This window comes from Gymnoscopelus braueri, assembly GCF_963280865.1.
Source record: "Gymnoscopelus braueri genome assembly, chromosome: 13".
Lineage (NCBI taxonomy): Eukaryota > Metazoa > Chordata > Actinopteri > Myctophiformes > Myctophidae > Gymnoscopelus > Gymnoscopelus braueri.
In genome coordinates, this window is record NC_137615.1 from 16,652,443 (window position 1) to 16,673,389 (window position 20,947).

The 20,947-nt window shown below is 42.5% G+C and overlaps 1 protein-coding gene across 4 annotated transcripts in view; it reads right to left on the reverse strand.

The window, feature by feature from the left end:
- The window catches only part of kcnt2b (potassium sodium-activated channel subfamily T member 2b), an 85,263-nt gene that overhangs the window by 38,074 nt on the left and 26,242 nt on the right, over nt 1-20,947 (reverse strand). For all 4 annotated transcript variants that reach the window (XM_080446709.1, XM_080446708.1, XM_080446707.1 and 1 more), the window contains exons 4-13: nt 20,260-20,322; nt 17,958-18,006; nt 16,559-16,618; nt 14,633-14,707; nt 13,031-13,114; nt 10,363-10,457; nt 7,910-8,090; nt 4,311-4,475; nt 2,830-2,966; nt 904-967 (exon numbers count right to left, since the gene is read on the reverse strand). In XM_080446709.1, the coding sequence (XP_080302835.1) occupies nt 904-967; nt 2,830-2,966; nt 4,311-4,475; nt 7,910-8,090; nt 10,363-10,457; nt 13,031-13,114; nt 14,633-14,707; nt 16,559-16,618; nt 17,958-18,006; nt 20,260-20,322 (973 nt within the window). The remainder of the gene's footprint in view (nt 1-903; nt 968-2,829; nt 2,967-4,310; nt 4,476-7,909; nt 8,091-10,362; nt 10,458-13,030; nt 13,115-14,632; nt 14,708-16,558; nt 16,619-17,957; nt 18,007-20,259; nt 20,323-20,947) is intronic.

A 20,947-nucleotide genomic window follows, 5' to 3' on the forward strand; every position in this document is an offset into this window, starting at 1 on the left:
CTAGAACAAATGTTTTATTTTGAAAACGGGGTCAGTGGCCAAATACATATAATTTTGGGGGTCCTTGACATGAAAAGATGTGTGCACCACCAGAAAACTGTTAGAATCAGGTCTCAGCTCTTAACACATTGACCGCCGGGCCCGTAGTTCTACGGGCCGTTAAATCCAACGGTTAAGCGCCGATCCCGTAGCCTACGGGCTGTGGTGCTTTTTCCTTTTTTCAATTTTCTAGGGGGACCATTTTCAGTGTAACACCACCCGAAGTCAACCGGAAGTGCGATCCCGTTTTTTGTTTCCCGTCTGCCTCCATTCTAAGTCGTACACAAAAACCCCTGTAAACCTATGTAGTTTTTCATCCTCGCATTTCCCATGTTAACATAAACGGTCAGAACTCAAACATGGCGGCTCCGTTTGACACGTGGTTTGGACTGGTACACGCAGGGAGATGTCGCCGATGTAAACAGACCGTGTACGGCTCAATCTTAAGGATTTTAACAAGATCTATGGCGACGTGAAAAAAACAAAAAACAACAATAAAACGTTGGCACTGGTGAGTACATTATGAGATTAACCTCTGGCGGTCAATGTGTTAATGGGTTAAACCACCGACTGCACAGTGACAGCAGACACACAGCATCCCAATTTTAATACTTTCATGGCTGTGTGCTCTAAAGGGGGGGGGGTTTGATGGAGGCATGGGGAGGGGCAGTGTATAGGGAGAATACCAACAGATGTTAACAGAGCTGCAGTTAAACACTGTCCTCTAAACGGCCACAGAAACATTCAAAGAGGTGTATGGGGTGGGGGGGGCGGGGGTGCATAAATGAGGGTGCGGTTGAGGCTGAGATGGGTTGTCGGGACAGTCACAGCATGGGTTAAAAGGGAAACGTTTGAGGAACGTACAGCAGCGAAGCGATCCACCTCGAACCGGTTGCTGAGGATAAAGCAGGCTTCAGCATCGTCCATCCTACGGGTGATTAGTAGAGCACGGGGTCAGAGGTCAAGCCAAGGACACAACAAGAGGTGCAGCAGCGAGAGGGAGAGAGAGAGAGAGAGAGAGAGAGAGAGGGTGGGGAGAGGGAGGGGGAGGGAGAATCGGAGAGGCAGTGATGATGGAAGGAAAAAAGAGAGGGAGGACGTTGTCATGTTATTGAGAGAGCGAGGACAAAGGAGGTGGCTCCAGGACAATAGAACAACAAACGCGTACTTCAAACCCACGCCATTTATGGACGAGATAGAAGGAGTCAAATTAAATCAAAAGGGCCTTTTTCACTCCTTTGCTTCATTCGCTAGGGAAGCAGAACTCGGTCTAAAGTGCTGTGCCGGGGCTGTGTTGTTAGAAAGCTAGAGGTAAACAATAACCGCATACGGCTCTCAGACTAAAGGCCGTAGGTGCCGTAATTATGAGCTCCTGCTTTTATGTCTGAGGAATTTCGCTTTTATGTCTGAGGGGTTTCATCTCGGCGCCCTTCTATGTGTTGAGGCCTCAGTAGTGGTAGTGCAGGTATACGTCAACAGCTTTACAACTTTAAAGGGATTGTAGGCAAGTTCAGAGATAAACAAAGAAAAAAACTCCAGCAGTTCGTTTCCCCGACCACCAGGGGGTGACGCAGGGAGGACTTCCATAGAGTTAAGGGGACTTCTAAACGGGCCATGCCGAATATAGGTTGCTTTATTCTGATACAATTCGCGGAACTGCCCGCCCCCTGCCGGTTCTCTGAATTTTTAAAAATAGGCTCTTTCATGACAAATTGACCACATATATGAAGTTAAACAACTAAATTCTATCCAAACGCTATCTGAAAAGTAAATTCTGTGCCTCAAATAAGAAGTTTGAGAGCGTTTTAAAACCGAAAGTAAAAAGTTCACACGGACACGGACGCGCACGGATGCGCACATGCGTGCGTTAATTTACGCCCCGGACAAACATGAACAGTAGGGAAAATACGGATTTCAGAAAGAGGACTGTGTTTCAATGCAGGAAAACACCCCAGCATCATTATATAGTGGCTGATAGAGGGGAAAAAATGCAAAATATATATATATAAACATTTTTCAAATTTAGGCTTAATGTTGCCTACAATCCCTTTAAACCTGGCATCTCTATTTTGTGCGTGGGTGCATCACAGGTGAACATTTTCAAAGAAATAGCAAAGGTAAGAAAATAAGGGAGATTTACTCGTGACCTAAAATAGCTACAGGTCCCAACCAACTGTTGGAGAAACGTTGGTCTAGCCCAGTGGTTCTCAAAGTGGGGTCAAGGGACCCTCAGGGTTCCTTGAGGGGGTTCCAAATGGACCCTTACAGGCAGTGGTGGAAAGTAACTAAGTACATGTAGTTAAGTACTGTACTTAAGTAAATATTTGAGCTATTTTTTACTTTACTGGAGTATTTCCAAGTTTCAATTACTTTTACCTCTACTCCACCACATCTCAGAGGCAAAAAATTTACTTTTACTCTTGAGAACTTTAGTTACTAGTTACTTTGTAGATTTTGATTCTTATTACAAAACACACATTAACCACTTCAGCCATATTTAAACCGTGGCTATTTTCAAACGATAAAAAAATAAATAAATTACACACAACTTTTGAAACGGGACATTCTGCATGAGTACTTTTACTTTTGGTACTTTAAGTACATTTTGATCACCAGACTTTTACTTGTAACAGAGTGTTTCTACATTACAGTATTGATACTTTTACTAAGTAAAATTTTTTTTTTAACTTTTGCCACCACTGTAACTCAGAGGGAGTCCTTGAAATTAAAAACGTTTTGAGAACAGCTGGTGCAGCTCATGTCTCACATGGCTGTGGGGGACTGACTCACTTGGCCCTCATCAGGTCTTGGTCCTTGAGGGCAGAACCCTGCAGGTAGATGACCCTCTGGGCCCACAGGGGAACGTGGAGAACGCGCCGCACCTGGACGTCCATCTCAGCTGGACACAAGATCACCACATAGTAGTCCTGCACACACAAGCACGCACACACACACACACACACACACACACACACACACACACACACACACACACACACACACACGCACACACGCACACACGCACACACGCACACACACGCACACACACACACACACACACACACACACACACACATTTTGTCATTGATTCACTGATAACAGCAGGAATAAGCAGATCTAACTGCAGACCTAAAAGCCGATCTACAAGCTCACAATGCGTTGCAGCAGCGTGACACGTTGTGAGTTTGTAGATCGGCTTGTAGATTTTTCGGTGTGCAACCACAGTGTAAATCTAAAGTATAAATACTGCTTGCTGTTTGCTTACAGTGAGAGCTGAAAGAGGGAGAGAGAGAGATAGAGAGAGAGAGAGAGACATGCTTCAAATGGCAACAGACAAATTTAGAGGCGTGCGGATGTGCACGGTGGCGGGCACACACAAACAAAGCACTAATAACTGTGACACACACACACACACGGACACACAAACAAACTCACACATCTGCTGTGACATAAATAAGACAGGCGTTTGATCTGCATTAATGCTGAATTAATCCTGCGCTTCGACCGCAGCTGGTAGAGCTTCTGCAGCGGATTAGAGACAAGACGCGCACGCACGCACTTAGGTACGCACACACACACACACACACACACACACACACACACACACACACACACACACACACACACACACACACACACACACACACACACACACACACACACACACACACACACACACACACAGTAACAAAGCACGAGACAGCATGCCCTCTTGCCCAGTGTGAAAACAATAACCACATTAATTCTGTGTCCCTATTTTGGGAACACTGAGGATTGTGTAGAAATTGTATCAAATGAGAGTTTGTGGCCTAATACAAGGGTTCTCAACCTGTGGGTCGATTTTAGGGGGTCCTCAGATGACAATTTAAGGACTTTTAAGATCTTTTAATACCAAAAAAAAAGAAAAAGAAAAAGACCATTACTGCATCAAAAGTAATCAACAAACTATACTAGAACAACTTATGAAACATTGGCCAAATTGTCAAATAATATAAGAAATAGGCACGTTGCGAGGCATTGTGAGCTTGTAGATCTGCTTTTTTCCACAATATTTATGTGTGGAACCGAGTCAAACTAAATTAAATGCCTCAACTGCTACATTCCAAGTGCTTATCAGGGTGGGGGGGGGGGTCCCCAGTTCAAATATGATTATTTTGGGGGGTCACGGCCTGAAAAGGTTGGGAACCACTGGCCTAATGTACAGTATATCATATGGGGGTCCTTGAAAATAAAAAAAGGTTCAGAATCACTGGTTTAAGTGGTTAAAATACCTGCAGACGAGGGTGAGCAAAGAACTCATTGAGGAAGTCCATGAGAAGGTCGATCTTGAGGCAGCTGACACACAGCACCACGTGCTTCTCTGTCTGGGCGCGGTAGCGGCTGTAGTTCCCTCCCGACTTCTGACGCTCCATCCACAGGAAAGCCAGCTGTTCGAACTGCACTCGGGAGATCACAGAGGTGAAAGAAGTACAGTACTTACTTGAGTAAAAAGTACCAAAATAGCAAGGTAAAAAATACTACATTACAAGTAAGTAAGTGTGAACCTTTGTTGCCAAGAAAGAAAACGGGTTGAGGCAACTTTCTAACCCTTACTGAACTCTGGGTGATCTAGTTTAAATGCATGCCACTCTGCCAAATGCTTGCAAAGGTTAGATATGGTGTACCACATCGCTCTGAGGATTCTTACAGGCTGCACGTTTCTCACTCACCAGATATCTATGCCCGAGACCCGCTTACTTACTGTCCCTAAAGCTCGAACTGAACTCGTCAAGTGTGCTGCCCCTGCAGCTTGGAATTACTTGCAGACGGATCTGAAGCTTAAGGAACTGATCTCGCTTATGGGTCTTTTAAAAGTTTGCTTCACTGATTTTATGGCAGACTCCATCGGCACCTAGCTGCTTCTCTAACTAAGGGCGCTATTGGCGCTATTACTTTCTGCCTTCTTAAATTATTTTAAATGTTCTGTTTTATGTAAATCCTACTTAAAAGCACACAAGTATTGCAGCAAAATGTAATTAAAGTGTTAAAGTAAAAGTCATGGTTTGGTTCCTCTGAATGATATATTATGAGATGACACATGATTATTAACCATCAGTAATTAATAAGTAGGCAGCATGTTACTGTTGTAGCCACTGGAGATGGAGCGTGTTAGTCCTGTGGTTCCCAACCTAGGGAACTATTTTAAAAAGATTTGTTGTGGTCCAAATTGAGCAGGAGCAGAGTGTTCGCAAAGACGGCTGATGGAGACATTTTGAGGAAAATTGAGGGAAATGAGGGGAAATAAACTGTTGTCAGAACTGTGGAGAGAGAGAGACTGGAGGACAGACTTTTCACAGCCATAGAAAATGGATCCATTGAAGTAGAGCTCTAGACAGACAGTTCATGGCTGAATGCTGATATGCTCTCCAGCTCCCCTGTGCAGACTCCAGTCTGGCCACACGCACGCACGCACGCACACATCAATGGGGTGAGGTAGAGGGGGAAAGGGGGGGTACTTTCTAAATGTCAGGGGTTATTTAACCCATTAAGACCGGCAACGCATCGGTGTCATTTTAGATTTCTTATGGCTATTCAAAAATAGCAGACACACAAGCTAGTAGCGTGGCACTGAGTGCCGAGCTTGTAGATCTGCTATTTTTGAAAAATCATGGCATTTTTGAATATTTTATATTTTAAAGCAAACATTTGTAACTCAAATCTTTGCCTCTGGGGGTCCCTGGAACAAAATATTTTGAGATGGGGGTCCGCGGCTAAATACATATCATTTTGGGTGACATTAAAAAGAGAACCACTGATATAGAAAAACTGTTAGGAGTTAGAAGACATTTTGTAGAATCTGCCTCAGGCCTTAATGGCTTAAGGATGAAAGATGGGTAGTGGGCGTCATGCAGCATGTTGGCGATGCAAAGTTCACCTTGTCTTTTTGAGTCAGCTTTTTCTCGTTGTCGGCTCCGTAAAATAGACGTTTTACGTTTGTTTAATACATTTTTTCATCACTGAACTATGTATTGGATAGGACAAGGCTCGTAACAGAAGGCAACGACGGGGCATTTTCCCGCAAGGGCTCCACATGATGTGGAATAAACTTCCACTAGAAATTAGACTAAACTACGTAGACCATTTTTTCTTCCTTTTTATGCTTTGAGGAATTAGACAGCAAGACTCTGCTGTCTACCATCTCTTCCATGTTCTTAGTTCTCTTGACTGCACTGCTTTTATTTTTACCATGCACTTTGCTTGATTTGTGTTATTTGTGAAGACCAGTGGTGTAAAGTAACTAAGTACAGCTTAATTAAACATATCTACCTAGTTTGGTGATGGATATATTGGTGATGTGATCAACTGTCATTGATTTACGGCCAACTTTACCTGTTGTCATCACAAGATGTAACAATAAAAAACGTAATACTTGTATCGTTACTAAAGTATTTTTTCTAAATAACTGGAAAAAAATCAGGAAATGTTCTAAAAATATTTTGTAAAATGTAAAAGATGAATTGTTGTCTTTTGATAAAATGTTTATTAAGTCTTGGTACCGCCCCTGATCACCAGGTGGGGCTGGTAACCAAAATCATTAATTTCTGTATAAAAATAGGTAATTTCCTGCTTTCTTGTTTATACTTGAAAAAGACCGAAAGGGTCGAAACGTCGTCTCATCAGCTGTTTTGTTTGAATAAAACCTGGAGCACAAAAGTGAGTTGCGAGCCATATCTTTGTCTCGTAACAATAAAGACCACCTTAAACCTTGACTCCCTTCTCTCAGTTTCCTGTCTCATTAAAAAAAAATATTCATGACTCTACCATTTAAGATCTCACAGGAATGTTCTAAACTGCGGCAGAGAGAGAGAAAAACAAGAACAAACAAAAACATTCAGGTTTTCAGCCCTTCGAGCTCCATCAGAGAGCTTCCCTTCACGACGTGCACGCAGATGAGGCAATATTATTCATATTGTCTCATCAGGAAACACAGGAACGCAGGGAACGCAGACAGACCCAGCAAGTCTGAGTGAATGTCAGCCAGAATGATTGCATTTCAACTGGATAATCATGTTCGTGTGCAAAACGCCGTTCCCAGAGTCATGATGCTCTCTCCATGGTGCAGTGAAACGATGTGGAAATGGACCCGCGGAGTTGAACTTGCAGAGATGAGACTCTAATGTTTATTTGTCGAAAATTAAGTCTGGCGGAGTGGAAGTGAGGCGCACCATGTCTTAACCACTTAACCCATTTTAAACCGGGAACGCATCACCACTTAAAGCATTATTTTAATGCTTTGGCTATTCAAAAATAGCAGCTATACAAGCTCATAGTGCGGCTAAATCTTGAAAATTTGTGCAAATCTTTAGAATATACTGTACATATTTTTAAAGCAAACATTTTTAACTTAAAATCTTTGCTTCTGGGGGGGGAACAACAAATTTTGAGATGGGGGTCGGCGGGCAAAATATATATCATTTCGGGTGGTCCTTGCTTGCAAGGACCAATATATCACAGGTTTTCATATGTATAAAATGTTTTAAAATCTTTTGAAAATAGCAGATCTACAAGCTCACAATGCGTCGCATCGCGACGCATTGTGAGCTTGCAGATCGGCTATTTTCAAATGGCCGAAATGTATAAGTGGTTAATGCACGTTTTGTAATATAAATATAAATCTACAAAATAACTAGTAACTAAAGTTTTCAAATAATTGTAGTGGAGTAAAAGTACAATATTTTCCTCTGAGATGTAGTGGAGTAGAATTAAAGTAAAGGTAAAAATACCCCAAAAATTGCACTTAAGTACAGTACTTGAGTAAATGTACTTAGTTACTTTACACCACTGCATTCAAATAATGTTAAACGTCGGCCATTCTCGTTCGCCACGTCACCTGGATTGGAAGCACGATGAGAGCCACAAAGATCATGATGACCACCAGGAGCTGCGAGGGCCAGATCTTGGGGGTGACGTCTCCGAAGCCCACCGTGGAAAAGGTGACCACGCAGAAGTAGAGCGAGTCGAACAGGGTCAGGTTGTTACCCGCTCGCTCCAGATGCTGGATGCCACAGATACTGATGGGGGGAGGGGAGAGGAGGGGGGAAGGGGGGGGGTACCAAGGATGGCCAAGATGCAGGTGGTGGAGGAAGGGATGAGAGAGGCAGAGGTGCATAAGGAAATAAAAGAGTTTTGGGTTAATAGAGGAAGTAAGTGTCCATGAATAATGGATATTGATGGATAGTAGTGCTTTATCTCTGTGTGTGTGTGTGTGTGTGTGTGTGCGTGTGCGTGTGCGTGTGCGTGTGCGTGTGCGTGTGCGTGTGCGTGTGCGTGTGCGTGTGCGTGCGTGTGCACTGATGTGGGTGATGGACATTCAGTCCGAGACACTGAGTGCCCTTATGTAAGACTGCTTTCTTGTGCGTACGTGCGTTCGTGCGTGAGTGAGTGAGTGTGTGAGTGTGTGTGTGCATGCGCGCGAGAGGGAGAGCCAATGTGTGTATACTATGCACCGTATGCCCACGTATCGGTGTGGGTGTTTACCCAGCATTTAAGTGTAAGATGAGTCAACACACAGACTGTCGGTCAGGAAAAGGTCAAACCGTTTCATTCATGCTTCTTCTGTCTCTAGGACCCTACTGGCTAATCTGCAGCTCTTACATCCAGACACAGTGAACACGTCTCACCTCCTTTGAGGCAGCTTAGTGCTTTTTCTTTTGCCATTTCAGACCACGATATCTCTCTCTGACACCCATCCATTAGCTTTTCATTCATGCTCAAACCAGCCAACCATCCCCGCCATCGCCTAGTCTGTCTTTGCCCCGGGCACATCGTGCTCTTATCCTCCCAGCCCTTTTCTCACGGGCATCGGACTGGAATTTCAGGTCAGTCAGACAGTTATCCAACGTATCGTTAACACCCCTTGTAAATCAATGGAAAGCACCTCTGCATGCAAATGTTCTTGGTGCACACCACATCTCTTCGCTCGATCAGGAGGAAAACATTTCTACTTGCACACAAGATATCTCAAAATCTAATGGGTGGATTGCTATGAAACATGCTGAGCACAACTCTCCCTGGACGATGAACCCTAACGATTTGAGTGGCCCCGTGACCTTTCCTCTAGTGCCACTCTACAGGCCAAAATGTCAACTCATATCTCATAATCTGATTGCAGAATGAACCCTAGTGATTTTGGTGACCCCATGGCTTTTCCTCCAGAGAGCCTATAGCTTTTGAGTCAAACAAATTGGGATTCTGGGCTAGTGTGACGACACACCTGTTGTGCATAATAATCGATGCACATCAGAATAAATCAAGCATCCCCACGCACACTCAGGAGAGAGCCTCTGATATATGACAGCAATATTTCCATCTGCTCTGGCTTGTAGCATCTTGCCCTCTCTGCAATAAATGTGTGTTGGTATAGCGTCTACCTGTGTCGCTGCTGCAGGAGCAAAGCCACGTGTGGCAGGCAAACTGCTACAATGTTCTTTTGCCAACAGCTGTTGATGACTGCCAAATGACTATGTGATCGTTTGGCAGCCGGTTGATGTGAAAACAAACGTCAAGGCTGGCAGACTACAAAACAGCTTTTCATAAAGCTGGGCATACACACTGTACGATTTTGAGACGAGTCGCCCATACACGAGACTCGACTTAGACTCGGTTTACCCGACACCATTGTCCTTTCCTTGTCTTGCGCAACGTAATCGGCGGTGCGCGCGGCCTCAGTCTCTGCAATGTTAACATCTCTGTGTGGGGGCTTTCATCATAACGTTTAATTATACAAACTTTGCAATTAAAGAAACAAGTTTAGCTCAGCAGCTCAGCTCATCTAACTTTGTTTAACTTAGCTTTTGCTTTTTTTATAGGATCGTAAAGTCGGGTGTTCCATGTTGCGCTGCTGTCTCGTTAAACGCTCATTGTATAAATAAATAATTATAAAAAACAACGAAAAAACTCTCGACTTGGACTCGAGCTCAGAGACTCGTGGGCATCTCTGTCCGGCACTGCGCTGCACTGCCACCTTTCTCTGACGACCAACACTAAAACCACATGAGTTCATTATTTCACCATTCCCGCCATACACGCACCATGGGTCTGTAGGGTAATCTTGGCTCTTCCCTCTCTGCATCCGCTCGGCCTGATTTTGCATGCGTCCCGCATTATGAGCTTGTAGATCGGCTCCCCTCTCTCTATCAATAGTTGTTACAATAATTCATGCACCCTTGCCTCCCATCTATGTACGGTACAGTAGTCTCTCATTCACTCCTCTCACTCTACTTCCCTGGCAGCAGCGGCGCCAGGGAAAAATCTACAATTTTGAACAAGAGCTTCTCTACCTACCATGTGAACATGAGGCAGACCAGTGTGCTGATGAGAATCACTACTTGATTGAACATGGCTGAATGGGTCCTCTGGATCGCTCTGTGAAAGTCATTCTTACAGATAGAGATAGGGAGAGAGAGAGAGGGAGGGAGGGGGGGAGGGGAGAAAAAAAGCTAATAAATATGTTGTTTTCTTAACCCCGAGGCCGATTCTACAAATGCCTTCTAAACAAAAAAAACACTTTCACAGTTAAAAAATAGCAGATGTACAAGCTCGCAGCGCGGCACGAAGTGACGCGCTGTGAGCTTGTATATCTGCTATTTCTTAATAGCCAACGCTAGAATCTAAAATGACACGCATGCTTTCCCGGTTTTAATGGGTTAAAAGAAGAACACAGTAAGAAGTATACAATAAAAGTAGAGCAATTTTGTATACCGATTTGAGGGCGAAATACATAAACAAAGGTCATACATTTACTAGACCATGATATTTAAATCTTTTTGGATGTGAAAGACAAAACAAAGGCCAACAGATGGAGTTTGAGAGAATTTTCAGTTGTTTTGCTGCTGAGTTAACCACATGAACTTTGCATCCCTATTCTGGGGGGCGAACATTCCGCGAAAATAGCCGATCTAATCTACATTGGCTCTAGGAAGAGATGTGGGACCAGGTACTGTATATCGTCTCTGTCGGGTGGAAACCTCATATGTCCAAAACGGTGACTTTTCAGGATTCGAATTCAAAAATAGCAAAAGTAGCAGATCTACAAGATCTGCTACTTTTGATGCTTATTTTGATGTTAATTTACAAAAAAACACAAAAAGTTAAAGGTATATTTCACTTTCAAACATATTTGGGGTCATTTTAACATCTACTCTGGCTTTTGTGTTTCACCCAAGACAGTTTTTTTGAAGTTGCTTGATTCAGTATTTGGATATTTTATATTCATTTTAACAGACATAACCCATAACAATTTTAACCATGATAGATTCATCGAAAACACCCGTCCTTGGTTCTGGTGACTGATATTGTCCTTGAGGGGGCCGTGTCTTTTCAATTGCTTTTTTCATTCATTTTATTACATTTTTTACTGTATTACATTTTTTTCATTTTCCAAAAAATTATAAAACATAAATGAAAAAAGTAATTGAAAAAACACGATGTAGAGTAGATGTTAAAATGACCCCCAAAAATGTTTGAAAGTGAAATACCCCTTTAAAATATGGAGATACAGTAAGAGGTTTCTGCCCGACGACAACGATATTGTAGTGTTGGAAAGGACCACACTGGAAATAAGCTTTCCAGCTTTTTTGTGTTTATCCTTTTGACTGTGTTTTCACTTGTACATGTGATTATGTCTGATTTTTTCATATCTATTCATCAATGATTTTATTGTATAGGACATATACATATATTGTATTGTGTTTTAACAGTCATGTACATACCTAAAAGGCCACAGAGTGATTTCTATGCCAGACTGCATACAACCCCAGTATGCAGCCATGAACTTTAACCCATTAAGACCTGAAGCCGATTCTACACTTCTCCTAAATCCCAACAGTATTCTGAAAAACGTATGTTTCTATATCAAAGTGGTGCTCAATCTTTTTCATGTCAAGGACCCCCAAAATTATATTTTTGGCCACGGACCCCCATCAAAATATTGTGTTCCAGTGACCCCCAGAAGCAAAGATTTGAGTTAAAAATGTTCGCTTTAAAAATATATATATTCAGAAGATTTGCACACATTTTCACGATTTTTCAAAAATAGCAGATCTACAAGCTCGTAGCGCGGCACTCGGTGCCGCGCTATGAGCTTGTATATCTGCTATTTTTGAATAGCCCAAAGTGTAAAATAAGGCTTTTTAGCTCAAATCTAAAAATGACACAGTTATTCTTAATGGGTTAAACAATAGAATACTGTCTGGCCAAGAACCTGGAGGTTTAGACTAACATCGGTGAGAACTGTATTGTTGTGGATTCCGGGAAACCCGCTATCAAGATTGCCTAATCAAGCATTCTGGTAGATTGCTTGAAAGACATTTGCCGGGAACCATAGGAGATGGTTTTGAAGACACCCAGACGAGGTCATCATGGCTCCTTGTGATAACAGTTCAACTCCCCCTTGGTCCAGACTCTAAAACAAACCACTTTATATCATGCATTTTGGGGCTATTGAAGGCAGAAGAGAATTTTTATTACAGACTAAGGATCGCTTTAGATTTTGTTTGTACCGCCTCATCTCTCTTCCATATTTTGTGCCAAGTTAATTGTAATATAACCACCTATTATAACCAGTCGTGTTGGGTCTTCTTTTTAAACATGCCTTTTTATAACTCTAACCTTTATAATTATATTTTGCCAAGGGTTCTGGTTCCGAACGATAGCTTGGGTTAATTATTGCATTATTGCATATAATTCCTAATCTATCAAGGTCAATAAAGAATTCAATCAATCGATCAATCAATAGTCCCCTGGGGGGACCCCTTGTCAATGAAATATATAAGTGTTTAAATTGTTTAAGTATGGCAGAGTGAACGCTGTGATTGAAGAGAAATTGGACATTGCAATGACACAGAGGGACACCTGCATGCCACCGGAAAACACTAAACAGACGAGGCCATGAAAATGAAAAAAAAGAAAAGAAAAAAGAGGGAATATCTGTTGGAAATGGTGCCTCACTCACTATCATGTTCTCCAAGGCATGTTTGGCCAGCCAGCAGTTGAGAAATACAGGTATGAAGAGATTTCTGAGGGAGGGCAAAATCACCTGCAAACAAGAGCAGAAGGAAAGCTTTTTACAACCCACATTTAATTTCATTTTCATCGTATTGTTTATTATTACAGTGACAGCGCACAATTAAAAGTAATTGCATCAGAGTTAGCTAGTAGCTCATTTGCATATATTTTCCCTGGGTAGGTAGACAATGAACAATCACAACACATTGAATCCACTTAAAAATTACAATAAAAGGCTCACAATACAAACAGTCCATCAGTGTGAGCTGACATAATCAATATGACAAACATAATAAAAAACAATACAAAGAAGGCAATCACTGAGGGTGAGGCATTTGAGCTGACTTTATAGCCAACGCTTGAGACTGGTTTTAAACAATGCAACGCTGTTTTGGAAAAAACATTAATATCCAGAAGTGTTGACAATTTATTGAGGAAGATTCAGACAGAAAAGACAGAATTTTAGGACTTTTAAAACCTTTTTAATACCCCCCTAAAAAAGAAAAGAAATGAAATGAAAAAAGACCATTACTGGGTCAAAAATAATAAACAAACTATACTATAAAAACTGGTCATACATTGGCCAAATTGCCAAATAATATAAGAAAGAGGCAAACTAACCCTAACGTTGTGAGCTTGTAGATCAGCTATTTTCACAATATTTATCTGTGGAACCGAGTCAAACTCAATGTAATGCCTCAACTCCTACAATTCCAAGTGCTTGTCAGGGTAGGGGGTCCCCAGTGCAATTTTGGGGGGCCTGAAAAGGTTGAGAACCACTGCACTAAGTGACAGTACAAAAATGCTGACTGGTTAAGTTAAGAGCATCCATACTAAGACGTACAGGCTTCTTACACTTATGGACACCGTCACTGGTAATGCTGGATCAGCCAAAAGAGAATAAATAGTGTAGTAGAAATAGACCTTGGAACAATTGTTGAAGACAGCAACGGGAGCTGTGAAAAGACCCCTGCTGTGAAGCTAACACTCTAACTCTTTGGTCCAAATACGAGTAGATAGTTCAGAAATAATTAAAACATTTCTATTACAACGCCCACAAACATTAGAGATTCAGGGAATCTCTAATGTTTGTGGGCGTTGAATTCCAATTCCCCACTACTTTAACCCATTCAATCCGGGAACGCATTTTGTCATTTTAGATGTATTTGGCTATTAAAAAAATAGCAGATCTACAAGCTCATAGCGCGACACTCTGTGCCGCACTATGAGCTTGTAGATCTGCTATTTTTGAATATCCCAAAGTATAAAATAATGGTTTAAGTGGTTACACACAGATGCGTTCCCGGTTTAAATGGCTTAAGGACGTCTTTCTGATACCCAGTAGTAACCCCTTCATGGTTTATATAGAAATAAGAGCGGTTGTGTGTGAGGTACGGGTTGTTAATGACTGGGATAAATACATTTATCCCAACTTGACCAACTTGTACGGGGGCCCCTGGCACAAAGTATTTTCAGATGGGGTCCTTGACACGGAAGCGTTTGAGAACCACTGGTGTAATGTCTCTCCTGAACCCTGTACTGAACTCACAGTGATCATGAAGGGCACGGCGCTGATCATCTCCAGGATGAAGGGGACACGTAGCACTTGCTCCCAAACGTTGCCCTGGAAACACATATCCCACACACGCACGCACACACACACACACGCACACGCACACACACACACACACACACACACACACACACACACACACACACACACACACACACACACACACACAGAGAGAGGGGGGTCAGGGAACTCAATTGTCATGGTGACCTTCCGGGATTACCAGATAACAGATCTTGACCGGTGGTCAGAGAAGTGGGATAAATCGTTTGGTTTCTACACTGTGGCAGGCGGGGGGGGGGGGGGGGGGGGGCTCCTTGCCTTCAACAGAAAGGTGACATGGCTAAGTCTTTGCAAAGTCGCCCTATTCCATTAGGACACTGTTTCCCAAACTTTTTAGCTCGAGACCCAAAAAGAGAAATTTGATGTCTACCCAGGACCCAAACTAGTGAAAATAGAAGATCTACAAGCTCACAACGCGTGGCCATGCGACGTGTTGTGAGCTTGTAGATCGGCTATTTTCAAGCATTGTTTTCTAATTTATTTTATCTATTCATGAAATTCTTTGAAAAATCATTGAATTTGTTTTTAATTCATGAAAGATTTTGCATTTTTGGGGATTAAAAAAAAAGTTTTAAACAATAATAAAATGTAGGAAACAAAAACATTAAGGGATATTGATTTACTCGCCACCCATGTAAATGGGTCCCGACCCAGAGTTTGGGAACCAGTGAATTAGGACGTACAGTATGCAGCCCCTGTTTTCTTTTTTCTCCCATGTGTCCGCAGTCTGCTCTCAGACTGACCTGAGTGTGACCGGTGTGGGAGGACAGGCACTGTGCAAAGCCACAGGAATCAATCAGCTCTAAATGCTGAGGTCCCAGCCTACGTGTTGCCCTGGATATATAAAAGGTTTAAAAGCAGGGGGTTCCCAAACGGTGTCCTCACCGAGGCACAGTGTGCTGTGAGCAGTGGTGGGCGTATAGTGCTACTTTTAGAAGTGGGGGAGCGCATCTATATACAGTGGTGTAAAGTAACTATGTACAGTTTTGAGGTATTTTCTACTTTACTGGACTATTTCCAAATTTCAGTACTTTTACTTCTACTCCACTACATCTCATAGGCAAATATTGTCCTTTTACTCCACTGCAATTATCTGAAAACTTTAGTTACTAGTTACTTTGTAGATTTTGATTATTATTACAAAACATACATTAACCACTTCACCTCTATATACATTTCGGCCATTTGAAAATAGCCGATCTACAAGCTCACAATGCGTCGCATTGTGAGCTTGTATATCTGCTATTTTCAAAATATATAGTTTTTTGAAAACTTGTGAAATGGGACATTCTGCATAATGAGTACTTTTACTTTTGGTACTTTAAGTACATTTTGATGCCAATACTTTTGTACTTTTACCCAAGTGCATTTTTAATTCCGGAGTTTTACTTAACAGAGTATTTCTACATTGTAGTGTTGATACTTTTACTTAAGTCAAACTTAACTTTTACTTTCCCTCTTCGCCAGAATCGGCTATTTTTGGCTAATGTTAAACCCCAGAATATGAATGCTGAGTGGTTAATTAATTGACCAAGAACCCAAATCCAATTTTTTAGACGTGCGCTACCCCTCCACGACTACACCCCTATGGCGGACAGTAACAAATACATTTACTTACGAGTACTGTACTTAAAGTTCATTGTGTGAGTATCTCATGCTTTACTTGAGTGTATCATTTTTGGACACAAATAGCAGATCTGCAAGCTCACAACACGTCACATCGCGGCACATCGTGTGAACCTGTAGATTTGCTATTTTCGCTATATATTTGTAGAGCATAAGTGGTTAATGTACAGTATAGCCTGTCCTATGAGGCAAGGAGCTGCTGCTATGCTAACTCACCTTGTAGCTGAGATACAACAGTAACATCGTTTCTGAAAAGCTGATGAAAGCCACAAGCACCTGTAGAAACAGAATGAAGAACAAGTGTGCGTGGGGTGGAGAGGGGGTGGGGGGTAGGGAGATAAAAGACACAGTGCGACCATGGTGAAATTAGAGGCAGTATAGTAGAAATAGAGGCATGTGTGGGTGGATCTTTTGAAGATTGATCATCCCAGGGAATGGGTTTAAGTGAAGCAATAAACCAGAGGGACTGTGTGGTGGAAGCTGGATATGTCTTGGCGGGGTAACAGGAAGAGTGGGCACTATGGAAGAGTTATGTAAAGTATGCATGATTAGAACATGTTTAAATATTCAACGATTAAGGTCTATTATTTCTACAATTGCTACAAAACCTGTACAGTATATCCAGTCATGTTGGGGCATAAACAAGAAGTTGAAGGATACAATTAAGTCTGATAATGATGTACCGTGTATGTTCACATCATGCATATTTTACATTAGCCCAATTAACTGCGTTAGTGTGTATGTAACTGGCAAGGCTGTCACGGTGTGACACAATGTTGTGTCACAAGGCGATGAAGACATACTACAAAACAATAAGCAGTACGGTCAGTGTACTGTAGGCCTATATCAGAGGGACGGCTGTCCAGACATGATCACTTTTGATGTACTGTAGTAGTAATAATAATAATAATAATGATAATAATAATAGAGCATTGAAGTCTGACGTAATTTACGCATCCTACCTGGGTCACGTTTTTTGTTTCCCCCATTCTGAATTCCCATAGATGTGTTTAATATCGCGTCATATAAGAACTGTGTTCCAAAAATAAACAAATGAGCCCGGCGGTTTGACATTGTTATCATATGATATGAAGCATCAACTGACGGCGAGAAAACTTTAACGTTACGGCCACCGAATTAATGACATTTTCGCCAGAAACAGACTGTATCAAATATGAGTGACTGGCTATCGTAAACGATACAGAGCCACCTCCCTGACAATGTCGCCGGGACAATTTGTTTATTTTTGGACCACAATTCTTATATGACACGATTCTAGGATGAGAAATTACTTCCGCGACCAAGGGGATGAACGAGTGACGTCAGGACTCTGGTACTCTAGTCTATGTCACCTATCATACATAAAATGCAGCCTCCCAGGAGTAAGTAAACAGTATAGAATAATGCTGTATGCTTGTGTGTGTGTGTGTGTGTGTGTGTGTGTGTGTGTGTGTGTGTGTGTGTGTGTGTGTGTGTGTGTGTGTGTGTGTGTGTGTGTGTGTGTGTGTGTGTGTGTGTGTGTGTTTACTGAAAGCGTGAATGTGTGTAAGGCAGCACATGTAAACAGACTGCAGGCATGTTTACACAAGCGTGTGCTGCTGGCTCAGTGTCTGACCTGCAGGGCCCAGAGGGGCAGAGGCCTATCCACCCAGATTATCAGTTTCCTACACAAACCACACAGAGAGAGAGGGAGAGAGAGAGAAAGAGAGAGAGAGATAGAGAGAGAGAGAGAGAGAGAGAGAGAGAGAGAGAGAGAGAGAGAGAGAGAGAGAGAGAGAGAGAGAGAGGAGATGATGGGACATATAGAAAGAACAAAGAGGGAAGAAAAAGAGAGACAGAAAGAACATGAGGGGAGGAAAAGACATAGCGATAATGAGAGGCATAAATCGCACAGGGACCAATAAAGAAGACATATTTTGCCGTCTTCCTCCATCACGGAGATGCACTATGTGCGCCATAATCACAACTCATGTTCACTGCATTACGTTTAATTGCGCTGTTTACAGGCAAGGAAGCGTATAGCTGCAGCTGCCAGCGTGCTCGTGTCGTAAGAGAAGAGCAAAAATTACAGCATTGTTGTGAGAGAAAGGTCTTTTTATTTTCTTTCTTTTATTTCTTTATTTCTGTCTTTTTTCCCAGCCCCAGGCACCCTAGGGCTTATCATGGCTGCTTGGCTGCCTGTGCTGCCGATTCGCTCCTATGAGTCTGCTGAGTGGAACAGGAGGCGGCCAATCCCTTTACTGAGCTCACTCTGTCATGGCCCTTATTCATTTGGAGCCAGAGCTTAGCCAGTGTCACCAGCCTCCAATTAGATCAATAGGTCCCTAAGCAAGCCTATGGCACAACCCCAGGACCCCCTAACACTCCCTTAATCCTCCTCTTCCCACCACCCCCCCCCCAGCTATCCCCCTTTCTTTCTTTCTCTCTCTCTCTATCTATCACTCCACTGCTGTGTATTACATCGTTGCTGTGCACGCTCGCATCTCCATATTTTTTTTCTCTCGTAAACTTCATCATAGAAGAGCGTCGCACAAAGGCAGGGAAAATAGCCGATCTACAAGCTCACACGTTGTGAGCTTGTAGATCGGCTACTTTCCCCCAAAAAATATATATGTTAATATAATGTTTTACATTAATGATGAATCCATTAAAACCGGGAAAGCATCTGTGTCATTCAAGATTTTTGCATTGGCTATTAAAAAATAGCAGATAAAGTATACAGGCTCGGACCGTATCGCTGGCCTTGTGGTCCGGGCACCTAGGCTCATAAGCAGCCTGACAGCGCAGCGCGGGTTCGAGTCCCATTCCTGACAACCTTTGCTGCGCGTCTCTGACCCTCTCTCTCCCTCTTTCCTGTCTTATCTTAACTTGAAAAAATATATCAATAAAGTCAAAAAGTCAAAAACTAATTTTAAAAATATATATAAAAGTATACAGGCTCACATTCGTGACGCGCTGCGAGCTTGTACATCTGTTATTTTTGAACTGCTGATTTAGAAGGCATTTGTAGGATCAGCCTCAGGTCTTATAAAAAGGAACAGTTTTGGACATACAAGGTTTCCAGCCGTCAGCAACGACATGCTTTTGTCTAAACTGGACCGGCCGTTGATTAGGCTACGCAGGCACAACAGCGTATTATGTTGGCAAATAATCCATACAAGTGGCACGGTGACAAATGAACGTGGAACTGTAATGTCCAATATACAGCATTGTGAAGCATCGGTTAAGTCAAGTTCCAATTGATTGTGTTACACAATGTCTGGAGCGGGTCCGGTGCTGGCAGCGCTGCGGTCCCCCTGGACGCACGGCTCCCTGACCTTTATACTTCCAGGCCATTGTGATCACTCTTAACCCATTAAGAGCTGCGGCTGTTTCTACAAATGTGTTCTAAATCTTTTTTTCTTTTTCTTTTTCAGAAAAAAAATTTTGGGGCTTTTTCTGCCTTTATTTGATAGAATACAGTAGACTGACAGGAAATGGGGGGAGAGAGAGATGGGGAGTGACACGCAGCAAAGGTCGTCGGGATCGGGATTTGAACCCGCGACACGCTGTCAGCAGCCTAGGTGCCCGGACCGCTGCGCCAGCCGTCCGGGCCGTGTTCTAAATCTTATCTCCATATTTTAACATTTGGTGGGGTTTTTTCTTGTCGTAAATGTACGCCCTTCTTCATCATGATACAGCGTCACACAAAGGCATCCAAAGTAACAGATCTACAAGCTCAAAGCGCGGCACGAAACGATGCGTTTCGAGCTTCTTTTGATACTTTTGAATTTGAATGCTGAAAAATAACAGTTTTGGACATATGAAGTTTCCACCCCGACAGAGACGATATATATAGCTAAAAATAAAAAAATACACAGATGCTTTCCCGGTCTTAATGGGTTAATTAGACGCCCTGTACAGCATGTGCTTCTTACCAGTCAAACTCGCTCCAAGCGCGGGCCGAAGCGTTCTGTTTGGTGCAGTTGACTCCGTCCACGCTGAGAGGAGGCAACGCAGAGAGAGAGAAACACGGGTGAGAACAACTTCCTGTCCGGTGACGAAAATGACCATCATCACCTCACAGGACTGACTGACTGACTGACCCCCCATCCTCTGAACCAGTGGATCTCAACCTTTTCAGGCCACAACCCCCAAAATAATCATATGTGAACTGGGGACCCCCCGACCCTGACAAACACTTGGAATGTAGGAGTTGAGACATTCAATTTTGTTTGATTCGGTTCCACAGATAAATAGCCGAATAGCAGATCTACAAGCTTGCGCGCTGTGAGGCGTTGTGAGCTTGTAGATCAGCTATTTTCCAAAATGTTTGCCTCTTTCTTATATTATTTGACAATTTGGTCAACGTTTGACCAGTTTTTATAGTATAGTTTGTTGATTACTTTTGATGCAGTAATGGTCTTTTTCTTTTCTTTCTTTGATTTTTTTTTTAGGCATTAAGTCCTTAAATTGTCTCTTATTCACTGTCATCTGGGGACTCCCGACATACAGGTTGAGAACCACTCCTCTGAACTACTGTTACTTCAAGTGGCAGCTTGTTGTCTGTATTACACTTGATTTTCTCGACGTTTGCGGTCAGTCCTTTTCGGGACACTGAAAAGG